The sequence below is a fragment of the Lytechinus variegatus genome, chromosome 7 (assembly GCF_018143015.1).
Source record: "Lytechinus variegatus isolate NC3 chromosome 7, Lvar_3.0, whole genome shotgun sequence".
Taxonomy (NCBI): domain Eukaryota; kingdom Metazoa; phylum Echinodermata; class Echinoidea; order Temnopleuroida; family Toxopneustidae; genus Lytechinus; species Lytechinus variegatus.
In genome coordinates, this window is record NC_054746.1 from 33,787,979 (window position 1) to 33,800,721 (window position 12,743).

Sequence of the window (12,743 nt, forward strand, 5' to 3'; positions counted from 1 at the left end):
ACTACAAGAAAAAGTCTTGAAATCAATAACTAAATTTTCTTGGAAAGTTAATGTAGTACCTTTTAGAACTGATCTCTTTAATAGTAACAGGTGATATTAAACTTACTTGCTGGCCTGACCCTGAGGGTCAATCATGAGGGGCCATCGATGACCTCTCTTAACAAAGATGGCATTCTCGGTGGAGTGACTGTCTTGAGGGAGCCCTTCATTATGCCACTTACGGACCTGAAATAAGAACATTACATAATCCATGAATACAGATTTTTGTTTTTTAAATAAAGAGGGGAATGTGTTTTGAAAGGTGCAAAGAATAATGGGCAACATAAAATAAGGAGATATGGGCGACTGGGTGTGAAGTAAACTTTAGCACATCCATTTATAGGGGAACTATGGATCTATGAAAATATGAAACATTTATGACTGAGAAATACTTATATCTGGTTGTGCCCCCTCCCCCTCCCCCCCCAAAAAAAAAAATCCTCTAAATAACACATCCCTGTTCGACTCATATACCTATTAGCCTTTGACTGCACAAAGCAATACTATCCTGCTGAAAAATTTTGGATTCAATCTATTTTGTATGGGTATTTATCAGTGCTTATAAATTGCAAGAAAACAGGATTCACAACATAGTTTAATATTATCAGTTATTAATATATGAATGCATTTTTTAGCAAGTGGCTCTCTGTAGTTAAGATTCTCAGCATTATTTACTATAAACAAATGTAAAAACAAAGATATTAATGCACACTGCATAACTTACAACATTAGGTTCAGCCATGGAGTGAATGAGGGTGAAGTCATGTGACAAGGGAATTCCCCTACTCTGACACATATCAACCCATTTATTGATCATTCCTCTCCTATAGGATGCAGTAAATACCCCTAGGTAAGCAATACTGGAGGCTGATACCAGGGTGTCACCGACCACACCCTGTAGTTTACCCTCCAATATGTCCATTGACTCCGCCCATCGCACCTGTGCGACAAATATAAGAAAGAAAAAAATAAGCAGTTACATTTTGGACATGGATACTAAGGAGTTCCCTGGACAATAAACTTTATCTCACTTTACATGAAAGTATTCAAATACTTAATCTTAATAATTACTTATATTTCAATATTCAAAGGAATTCTGAAATAGCAATTTCAGGTACATGTACATTTCTTTTAAAAGATACAGAAGTCTTTCTTTTCATCATATCTTTTACATCAATTGCTTACATTATTGCAATGAAATTAAGATTTCTTGAATTCATAATAAGAGATTATATACTAAATATAATGTTTGTGTGCAGTAATTCAATTTGCTTTGATGTGTTACAGAATGATTTTAACAAACCTCCTCATCAGCCAGAGCTGCAATAAGAACCGATGCCCTCTTGAGTCTGAGTGTGGTCAGGACCTTCCTCTCTCTCAGCGACTCTCTCTGATGCACGCTGTCATCATACTGCTGCTGTAATACTCTCAAATGGTCCTGGATCTACACAATTAGAATACAGTGATGCCCAATAATAAATCCTTTAAAGCTTACAACAACAAAAATCATAATCAAAAGTAATTTTAAACTGCTTCCTAAATTCATGCAGGTATAAATAAAAAGAAAATATCAAATTTTATAAATTTCTAATTTCATATCTTAAATCATTATATTCTTATCTTTCTGTTTAAAATTTAGATTTCAAGTTCTGGAACACATATAGTCACAAAACAATGAATCACATGGGTATAAGAGAAGTAGATACAAGAAGAGAACACATCCCACTTGTCGAGTTTACCTTGGATAAACTTTCTTGTTTTTCTCTTAGTCCTTCTTGGGCTAGATTGAGTGCCTCCTTAGCCTCTTCAACTCTCTTCTGCTTTGGTTTCACCATCTAAAAATTAACACAACACATGGTATTTTTATTTTTCACAGGAGTATTGCATGAAGAAAGATATTTTTAAAGTATACTGGAGCAAGAGATATTTAAAAAAAAACAAACAGACAAACTTGGAGCACATGCGGCAAAAATTAAGACCCATTTGAACACATTCAGGATAATAAATCATTTGAAGTGATAATTGATCAACTTATATATTTTAAATTGCAAACAGCAGCAAACAAATTTTATTACTACATACATTACTGTTTTGAAAGTTATTTCCAGGATATTAATGAAAAATTGATAATGAAAACCAAATTTTGAAATCTGCCAATTTTAAAAGTAAAGAGAATGGTCATAAATTCAAATACCGTTGCCAATTTTACAGCAATAAGTGATGATTATTTTTCTTCAACTATTTAGCAACATCAAATGGAAGCTTCTGATGCAAAGAAATATGACAAGCTTGATATAATTTGTCCTGACGAAAATTCTAATAAAAAATAGAGTCATGATAACAACATTCAATGAATACATATAGTGAAAAGAGTAAAAGACTACTAACCTTAGTGACCTCTACATAGTGTTCCAGTGCAAGAACCCATTGACAGATTGACTTGCAGGCTGAAGATACCTGACCAACCTTCTCAGGAATGAAATCAGGTAAAGAAGTGTATTTCTTGACCTGACGGGAGATCTGAAAAGAGAGAGAGATAAGATTGTAATCCAAGATAAAAGTTCTATCTACCTGACAAATAAAAAAAAATTACAAAAAACTTAGAATTTGCATACTATTTTTTATACATTTCTTTTTTTTTTCATTTAGGTACCTGAATATGACATTCCTCCTCATTTAATCCCTGACAGGACTTTGAGGAGTTTCCTTGTGAAAAAGAACAAGTTAGAGCCACTTTTGGTCATAACTATTAGCTGGTCTTCTATCCAGCATCTTTTCCTCTCCAACCTTTACATATCTTCATCTAGAAATCAAGGAGAGATACGGAAAGCTGCTGTAAATAACTGGCATGCAGCACAGTTATTTGACGCCACTTTTGATAAAGAACCCTGTTTTAAGTGAATGCTATTGTCTTCATTTTAAAAACATCCCTACCTTATCAGGGACGTTGTTCTTGTCAAAGTTAACCAGCTTTTTGAGGAATCCTTGATCAGCCAACAAATGTTTAGCTGTGCTCCAGTCAGGCTTCTGTTTGAACAGGACACAGACAGCAGCAAACACTTGATTGACCAGGTCAGGTGGTTTGGTGTAGACACGGATCTCAGAGATGTCTGACTTGTCCAGGGAGTCTAGGGCATCGATGGCCTCCTGGAGGGCTGGGATGACAGATTGGAGGTCTTGCTGGGCTTGCTGCGGATCAAATGAAAACAATTTAGAGGATAAGAATAGATATCATTGTATAAAAGACAGCTCTGGGCCTTGTTTAATAAAGAGTATCAATTGATTGTTCTGATATGTATAACAGATGGCATTAATTATAAAGTGCAATCAATTATCAACATTAATTTTTATAGATTTCAGGGAATCCAGGGCATTTTTTCTTAATTCCGGGGAATCCAGGACACAAGTTGGCTTCCTGTAGGGCTGGGATGAGTAATTGTAGGTCTTGCAGGGCTTGTAGTAGGCAAAGTGAAAATAAAAGCAGGGTAGTAATGGCATCCTGATCACTGCATCACACAGAAAATCATTCTTGACCCCTTAATAAAATATCATTAATTAATCATAGGTCTTACTTCTTTCCCAATGACTTCTCACTTAAGTGGTACTTTAATAACATTGTTCTCCGAGTTATGCAATATTTGCAAACTATGTTGGTGAATTTCATAAACGTGCATAAAATATGCATATAAACATGTAATGTGGGATTTATTCCCTAAAGAGAATGTAATATGATATAAAATTTAATCTTGGCAAGTTTCATTACAAAATTAAGATCCATTAAAAATTTAGAGTAATAATATTCATTTAGGTTAATTTGCCTGAAAAAAAAATAGTAGGGATTCTTTAAAAAAAATGAATTGCATATCAAATAAAACATGAAGAGTTGTAAAGAAATTTGGAAGGATCTGAGCATAGGCAAGATTCTATGCAAAATGATAATAAGTGCCAGAGGTATGGTATTTATACATATTAATTTGCCAGACTTAGAAAGAAAACAGCCAAACTTATGATTATTTTTCTTTGTGTTATTTGGAGCATGTCTAGCAAACTGGGCAATTATTAATTAATGCTTTCCTTGAAAATACTTGGTAAAAAGGTGAAAAAAAGTCAATTTTCCAAATGACTATTTTTTATGCCCCTCCTCCAGCAAATTGTTTTAAAATAAGCTATTCAAATGGTGAAATATGCCTAAGTATACTAGGATTTTTGAGTAAGAAAGACTTACATTAGCATAATCTTCAACAATCTGAGCCTCTCTTTTCATGATAGATTCCTCATGCTCTACAATAGCCCTGACCTGACCCACAGCTTCCTGATCCTTAGATAGCTGCTCTAGAAGGAGCTCGGTGTCCTAGAATAAAAGAAATAAATATTATTTTGTTACTTACAACTTTCAAAGCTTTTCATACACATCATACACATCTCAATAAATACTAAAAATTGTAAATATCAACTCTCGAATGACATGAAATTCTAAAGCGCACATTCAAATCAAACATCACTGTGTATCAATGATTTTATTTCAAATTGTGTTTTCTTCTTCTTTTGATGCATTTCATATATAATTTACTGAATGAATTTGAAAAATATTCATTGGTTATTTCACTTTGCTTCTCGTTGGAGACTAATATATTTCATACTCATATTTGAACTGGTTTAAACCAGTTTCAGAGAAGTAACAGAATCAGGTCATAAAGTTCAACAGCTGGCTTTGATTGACATTTGTATATTACATTGGCATACCATTGATGTGAAATTGACAATCATGGTATGTTGAAACAATGGCAAACCCTGTATGTAGATTACAGGAAGGGTGAAATCTACAACAGCAATTTCTCGGCTGAAAATCTGTAAACAAGGAATGTGTAATTTACAATGAATGGAGAGCATTGACCTGGTGAAAATCATGTCTGAAGTCATGTGGCCTATCACAGATAATGAAACCTATCTTGAATGAATAGATTAAAGGAAATGTATTCTGTTTTAAATACTTTGTAACTTATGTTATTGTAAAGGGGAAAATACCCTTTTTAATTACAAGACAATCACTCAAATGTTGTTCTGTCCAAATCCGGGCTGTCTATTCCCAACATGAAGCAACTGTGTCATGTGAAATAGAAGATTAACCTGCAGTATACAGTATTGTGGCATACATGTTTTTTTTCTCTTCTGAACAATTAACTTTTTTCAATATTCAAAATCTTGTCTCCTTATATTATCTGTGAAATTATTTTTCTTTCTGTTATTTTACCTTTCTCTTAAAAATTCTTACTATAACAAATTTCTGATGTATGAAAAATAAAAATACAGTGTAAATATGTTTTGTCATCATTATTTTTAATACATAAAATCTATTACAACTGCTTACCTTAGCCTTTTCCTCAATCTTTGGTCCTAAAGCAACCAATTCATCCTGCATAGCATCAACCAGTGAGTTAGCTTCACCTAGCTTGGACAATCCAACACCAAGACGGTTCCTGAAAGCAGTAAATGGAACGGGATAAATGAAAAAGGAAAATTATTATTGTTAATCTAGCTGATAAATATTTTCACATTATACATTGACATTTGACCTTTGACATTTAAACTTTGACTTGTGAGATCTAAATTCAAAATTCATCTAAGTGTTAATCAGTGTGATGTATCTATTTACATGACAGTATCAAAATCTTTAAAACATTTTTCAGCCCAATTTGCATATAAAATGAGCTGTGAACTTTAACTGTTGTCTGGCCGATTTAGAGCTTCAACTTGACCTGTATTTTAGTAAAATCTGCCTCACAACAAAGTTATCACATGGAAACATGGATTTTTGGACAGGCAGATGAAAAGATTTACAGACAGACATGTCACAGGTAAAGAAATTAACTCTTTGCATGCTGAATTAACTTAAGGGGGATAATAATGACAATTGTTTCTATATCTTTTTCTTTAATTCAAGATATCCATATTGCACCATTGATACTTATTATTATATAGATGTCATCCAAGAACTGTTGCCTTTAATTAGCTTATCTAATTTGAAGGTAGGGGAGAAAACTAATTATTATGACTGTCGAATTTAATTGTACGAATGCGCAAAATTTCAACATCAGCGCGCAAAGGATTAATGGCCGTTCTAGACTTAATCTAGTGCCATACCATATCTGAACAGTGTGTGTACTCAAATCTATTTGGCTTTAATTAAATTAAATTGATTTTAACACTATTATTATTTATAATAATCATTTCACAATTGACATTATTTTACGCTTACTTGTTATTCATGAAGTATCCCTTCTGTTCTCCAAGCATGTTTGAGTAAAGCCTGATGAGATCTAGATAGCTACTGGGTGTGGTGTAGTAATGACGTCTCATCTCATTGTAGTACCTCACTGATTCCTTTGTGACATCACCATGGACACCTACACATACCTGTGCTATGTTCTCCTTCAGAGTCTAAGGAAGCATATAGGAAATACACACATATATATATTTAAATCAAATCAAATATAAATAAAATATTTTAATGCCTACATCAATAGCACTTGACAATCAGGATAGCTTATGACTGGGTCAAAATTTAAAAACATTTTCTCTTACATAAAATAAACCCTACCATACTATCAATCTTTTTTTCTTAATGTAAGATTAAAAGGATAATGGAGTCTTTTCTTATCTACCAAAGGAATGGTCCCATTCAAGGAAGTAAAATAACTGGAATATATAAACAACTGATATATAAATTACTAAAGAAGAGTAATGATTTTTCTGAAAACTTGCCCATTCCATAAAAAGAAAGTGATTGTTTATGTTACTATCCCATTGCCAATCTAGATATTTTCATATTTCCCTATAATGCTTTTGAACATCAAACAAAAGATACCAGTGGAATAAAGATGAGCAGATTGTGAAAATATCTTATTTTTTCTGCTCATCTATTCCTCTGCATTTTGTATTATTCTGGGGCACTGCATCAAAAGTTATGTGGCTAAACCACAAAATGTGGTCACTTTGTTTTTAATGGGTCCTGGTGCTTGTTTCATAAAGATTTTCAATTATTGTTACTTTGCCATTATTGTAACTACCATGGAAACCTTGACTGTGCTTGGCTGCTGAGTCCTGTTACCATGGTAATTACCATAGTTGTAACTGAAACAGGCCCCTAGCATCAAACCTACCTCTGGGTCAGTATCCCCAAGGATTCCTTTAAAGTCTGCCCTCATGAGGAAGACGTGAGCTACCCTCAGCATGGCTTCTGTACTCCACTCATCGTACCAATCAAATGTACAACAGTTCACCAAGGATGGGTTGCTACGGCAACGCTGACGGAAGGCTTCGCCCGCTGGACTGGTGGCTATTACAATGTGCAGTCTACTTTTGACCCTCTGAATGGATATAGAAAGACATAAATTTTGCAGTATTTGTGACAAAATAGAGTAACTGCTTAAAGGAGTTGACAACCTAAATTCAAATATATCTTCTACCCCAAATGTACTTAAAATATTCTAAAGTCTGCCTGATTGCAGGTTTGTGGAATTTATGTGTATTTTGGGGTACTGAGGAATGATAACTGATAGGCCTACAAGTGGTCACTAAAAAGCAATTTTTACTGAATTGCTAAGATGCCAAAAGTCATAAACATACTAAAGATAACTAGCAATCCTACCAAAATTAGAAGTCATTAGGGCAGAATTGAAACACATGAACTTCTTAGTATAGAATCAACAAAATATGTTTCTCTTTCACAATCACAAACGTTTTCTTCATCTCACCTGAATGAAGAACCCATAGACAGCTTCTCTATTGTCAGGCATCTCAGCATCTTGAGCAACTCTTTTTAGCTCCATCATGATGGCTTCCATGTCATCATTATCAAACAGGTCAGGTACCTCACCAGAATTCAACACACAGTTGATGTCTTCAAGAAAAGACTCCTATTAACAAGGATGAACAACCAAAACAAAAATGGACTTTTGATAAGTACTTAATGGGAGTTCTGTATTTGACAACACTTAAAAGGCTAATCAGAAGTGAAAACTTGACTTTATTAATCATACACTACTGGTAACGTAATAAATGACTTTTTTCATGAATTTCCATAGATTACCAGTTGAGTATTTGCTACAGAAACAGTGAAATTCTCTATCATTAAAATGGAGCTTCATGGTGCTTCTAAAAGGCGAGGATTCTATAAAAAACACCATCTTATGTCAATACAGAATTGTGATTAAATCTATTCATATGTATAAAAATTACCAATTGATTTTTATCAATAAGACTGTCCTTTGATTGTCCTAAAAAAACAATAGGTATCTTCCCTTGAACTGATAACACTAAGCTCACCTTGACAATATCACTGTCAGTGAGAAGAAAGACCACATTGATGCCTTTGACACCTGCCTTCCTGAAGACCGTCTTGAGGTCATCTCTGAAATCAGACTGCCCATAACCCCTGGTCAGCATCAGCTTGAAGAGCTCACATCCAGCCACATGACAGGCCAGTTGGACAGTGGTAGACTTACCAGTACCATCCAAACCCACCAGGACCATATGACCTCCAGGTTGGCGGAACACCCTGGCAGCACGGACAATGTGCTCAAGAGCCTCTCTGAAGAAGACCAACTGGAGATAGAATGGAGAAATATCTAGTGATTATTAGCTCTAGCCTTGTTTGTGAAAGAATTAATGAAAAGTTCAGATTTTGGAGACAAAAAAACTGTCATAGATTCATTTCAAAAACAAAAGATCAGGTGAGTTTTTTTGAGGTTGGTGGAACATCCTGGCAGTACAAACAAGCAGTGTGCGTGCTCATAAATGAATCAATAATGATTTTTTTCAGTGGTAATTTCCTTTTAATAATGATGAAGGAAATTACATGGTGATTAGCAAGAGTTATTACTCTTGTGTAAACCAAAGTAAAAGAAAGAGAAACAGCTGCTTACCTGTCCTCCTGAGTAATTGATGCGGACAAGGAATTCTTCTAGGATGCTGGCTAGTTTACCATAATCATTAATTGGTCTGTAAATACGCTCTGCAGAGGGGGCATTCAGGTCCAAGAAATCACCAAACAGGAATGGCTCGTCCCGAAGTGTCTCTGCTGACCACTTCACCTACAAATCATACAGGTAATTTAAATAGTAGTACACCCTAAGTTGTGTACATTGTATTGTCTTAAGAACTAACCAGTGAAGCAACGTAGACTTCATATTATAGGTTTTGTAAAACACACACTCCTACTACAGCTTAACAATTTTTATCCTCCTCTGCCTCACTCTCCTTCTCCTCCCTCTTTGCCTTCTTCTTTTTCATCTCCTTCTTCTCCTTCTCCTCCTTATCCTCCCTTTTCTCAGTTTTCCTTCTTTTACTCCTCCACCCATCCCCTCTCCCTTTCCCCCTCTCTCTCTCTCCTTCCTCTTCTCTCCTCATTTTTCATCTCCTTCCCCTCCTCTCCCCTACCCCTCCCTCTTCTCCCTTCCTTCCTCTTCCTCCTCCCAAAATTAAAACCAAAGTTTCCATAGTAGTTAGGTTTGATAGAGAGCTGAACCAACCTTGAAATAGTTGTGCAAATCGTCTGCCAAGAACTCAAAGAACTTCATCCGATCGTTGTCATCAACCAGCCTGTCATGGAAGACCCTCATAGCCTCATGGGCTAGGAGCTGGGCTGCTGACTCTGTGGAGGTGACTGTGGTTTCATTGGCTAACAGTAGGCCCAGGATTACCTGCAAATGATTCATGGGACATCATCAGTGCATATCATACATATTGACCATTTCTAAATAGGGTTAAGAACATTTTTTTTTTTCATAATTTGTTTTCATGCTCCTGTACTACTGTTCTACTTGGGCAGATAAAATGGGTGATTTTCAAGTTTATTGTTGACATCTGATATTTGTGTTGTAAAAATTTTTACACCAGTCACAACACTATGATGAAAATGAGGCTGGTGCTGGGATTGATATCACTAGGTGATTTCAAAATCAGTGTTGACATCTGGTGTTAGTGTAAGGCAACTTTTAAACCAATCAGAACACCAAACTTTGAAATAAGGTTTGCACTGGAGTTCATGTCACTAGGTGACTTCTATTTTTTATGTTGATAAACATGTGGTGTTAAGTGTTAAGTCAAAATTTACATCAGCCACAGCCCCAAAAGAGGCTGGTGCTGTAACTGATGCCACCAGGTGTTGATCTTTTAATAAAGTAAATTGCATCATACCACTTTATGCTCTCAACATCAACACCATCCATTCACCAAATTCCTTGCATTTACCTTGGATAAATCTCTTAAATTGAAGGTGTAATGAGACTTTGCTGGTGTTGGTAGGATGTTAACACACATCTTGTAGTAGATGGCAATGGATGCAGAAACCAGAGGGTTCAGGAGTTCTTTCACATCCGGTAAGAAGTCCCCATTCTCCAAGAAACGACCTAACTGGACCTGGTATATGTGCTGGAGAGAGCGGGTGGATGGCTGAGGCAAGGCAAGCATGCTGCAAAAAAATGATTTTCATTCGATTATAGAACATTGATAACGGATCTTAGGAATCAATTGAATATGTTAAAATCAACTACTTTTTTACAGTACTTACTGTCAAAATATCACTTATAAAATTGAACCACAAGGAGATGTGCACACTTTTCACACAGCCTATTTTACATGGTGTGTTTTCAACAGATCAAGTACTGTGTGCGATTATAATCTGCTTTTTCAGACATTTTATTAACAGCTTCACAGGTTTTCCATTGACATACTGCCTTTGAAAATAACAATGAAATGTGAAAATTTATTCAGCTGATTTTTTTTCTTCAATACATTATCAAGACTCATATAAAACAGAGGTGCAAAGCAACTCAAACTTACCAGAAATGTTTAAGCAGTCTTGGACTAAGTGGATTACGCCCTCCTCCAATCGGAGCACAGGCTGCAACAAGAGTAACATCCAAGATATTCTGAAAGGTAAAGAACATTGAAAATATAGAACTGCAACTCATCATTGTCTAGACATTATTCTCAAGAATATCTCAATTGTAAGCTCTTCAGCAATCTGGTTTGATATATGGCATATCGAAGCAGAAATTTGGTCAAAGGTTTGCAATTTGAGGGTCTAACATTACCTACATTGCTAAAAAAATGTTTCTTCTGAATATGGCCATTTTTTATGAACAAACACAACTCAAGATTATGTAGACTTACCCAATCATTGGTATAATATCAAAGAAAATATCCTATTTTATATGAATAGAAGAGTAATATTACCTTCCAAGCTAACTTAGTGGTATCATAGAACCCTCGTAGCTCCATGAACTGTCTAAGTAGCTCCAGAGGAGGTTGAGCTCCATACTGCTCGGGAGCAGGTAAGTTGAGATCATCAACAAACACCACAACCTGGAGGGGAACAGAAGGGTTAAGTTAGTGATCGTATTACCAAGAGCATGCATTCATGTATCTCAATAAATTCCCCAAGCATAGAGCCATACAACATTCTCCCTCAATTTTTTTTTTGTTAATCTATCCAACCTTCACCCAATTATTATACACACAGTTTTACAGTGACCTGGTATTTTCCCCTGCAACAATTTCTTAACTAATTTCTCTAATAATACATAGGCTTGGGGTTAAGGTGCCAGTTAGGATTTTGGTAAGGGTAAGTTTTGCCAACCAACAAAAAAAAAAAACTGAACTAGACTGACCTTCTTGCCTCTTGGCCCAACCATGGTGTCTTTGCCCTTCTTGATCAGCTTATGTTGTATCTGAGTGGTCACTCTGGACGGAGAGGTCTGGGCACTCAGCTGGAGGGTGGTGCTGACCAATCCTGTGACTTGCTTCTTAACCTGACCGGTCATAAAGGTCAAATCCATGGCTCCACCTCCCATTATACCATCTACAAGACACAGAAAGATAAGGCAAAGTTCAAGACAAACAAAATTAATAAAAGTAGTAACAATATTCATAAAAAGCTTTCACACAGTACTGTCTTTATTGGAGACATTATGATGCAAACTTTTATTTAAAACTATGATTACCCTCAGGTTTAGCTCGAACTGCAATATTATTAGTCAGCACTCTTTATATGAGATATGAGCCATTGATGTTTATAATAATATATGATGATGATGAATGCATGTATTTTCTATATATATAAGATGAGAATTAAAATCAAAATCAAAGTCACAATTACCTGCATCCATGCCCTCTTCATTGAGTACACTTGAGGTGAGAGCCGATATGTTTGATAAGATGTTGGTTCCTCTATCGCTGTAGTTAAACACCTCACCCAAGATGGAGCCATGTTCTGTGGTGGTGCCTTTGTCCTTGCATAGTCGCTTGAGCATGTGGCTTATCAGGGCCGACTTGCCAACTCCAGAATCACCTGCAAAAAGAAAATGGTTGAAAAGGGTTTAAATAGTTCTGAGTTTTCTTGAGAATAAAATACATAACTTTGATGTTGATACTTCAAAAATGAAAAGCTTCTGTTTTGGGCATACATGAACCAAGTCAATGCGGGTTTTTAGGTTATAAAAAAAGTGAAAGTTTGCACATACAGATGATCTGTATAACGCTCGTACTGACCCCAAAAGGTTCATGATTTGTTATCGAAGACTTTCTATGTAAATTTTTGTAAGTATACTCAATATGTTCTCTAAGTAAGCTGTTATATTTTTGCTCATTTCAATGCAATATAATTTCAATTCGATCTCTGAATGTGATTTACCTTGTGGGAT

The 12,743-nt window shown here is 35.4% G+C and overlaps 1 protein-coding gene across 2 annotated transcripts in view; it reads right to left on the reverse strand.

Moving 5' to 3' along the window:
- The window catches only part of LOC121419079 (dynein heavy chain 6, axonemal-like), a 75,770-nt gene that overhangs the window by 17,677 nt on the left and 45,350 nt on the right, over nt 1-12,743 (reverse strand). For both annotated transcript variants that reach the window (XM_041613376.1, XM_041613375.1), the window contains 19 exons: nt 12,200-12,391; nt 11,712-11,902; nt 11,278-11,406; nt 10,882-10,970; nt 10,291-10,510; nt 9,570-9,740; nt 8,964-9,131; nt 8,365-8,643; nt 7,794-7,955; nt 7,200-7,406; nt 6,296-6,477; nt 5,408-5,516; nt 4,265-4,390; nt 2,974-3,228; nt 2,428-2,559; nt 1,779-1,874; nt 1,343-1,483; nt 764-979; nt 107-225 (listed from right to left, as the gene is read on the reverse strand). In XM_041613376.1, coding sequence (XP_041469310.1) covers nt 107-225; nt 764-979; nt 1,343-1,483; nt 1,779-1,874; nt 2,428-2,559; nt 2,974-3,228; nt 4,265-4,390; nt 5,408-5,516; nt 6,296-6,477; nt 7,200-7,406; nt 7,794-7,955; nt 8,365-8,643; nt 8,964-9,131; nt 9,570-9,740; nt 10,291-10,510; nt 10,882-10,970; nt 11,278-11,406; nt 11,712-11,902; nt 12,200-12,391 — 3,184 coding nt within the window. The remainder of the gene's footprint in view (nt 1-106; nt 226-763; nt 980-1,342; nt 1,484-1,778; nt 1,875-2,427; nt 2,560-2,973; nt 3,229-4,264; nt 4,391-5,407; nt 5,517-6,295; nt 6,478-7,199; nt 7,407-7,793; nt 7,956-8,364; nt 8,644-8,963; nt 9,132-9,569; nt 9,741-10,290; nt 10,511-10,881; nt 10,971-11,277; nt 11,407-11,711; nt 11,903-12,199; nt 12,392-12,743) is intronic.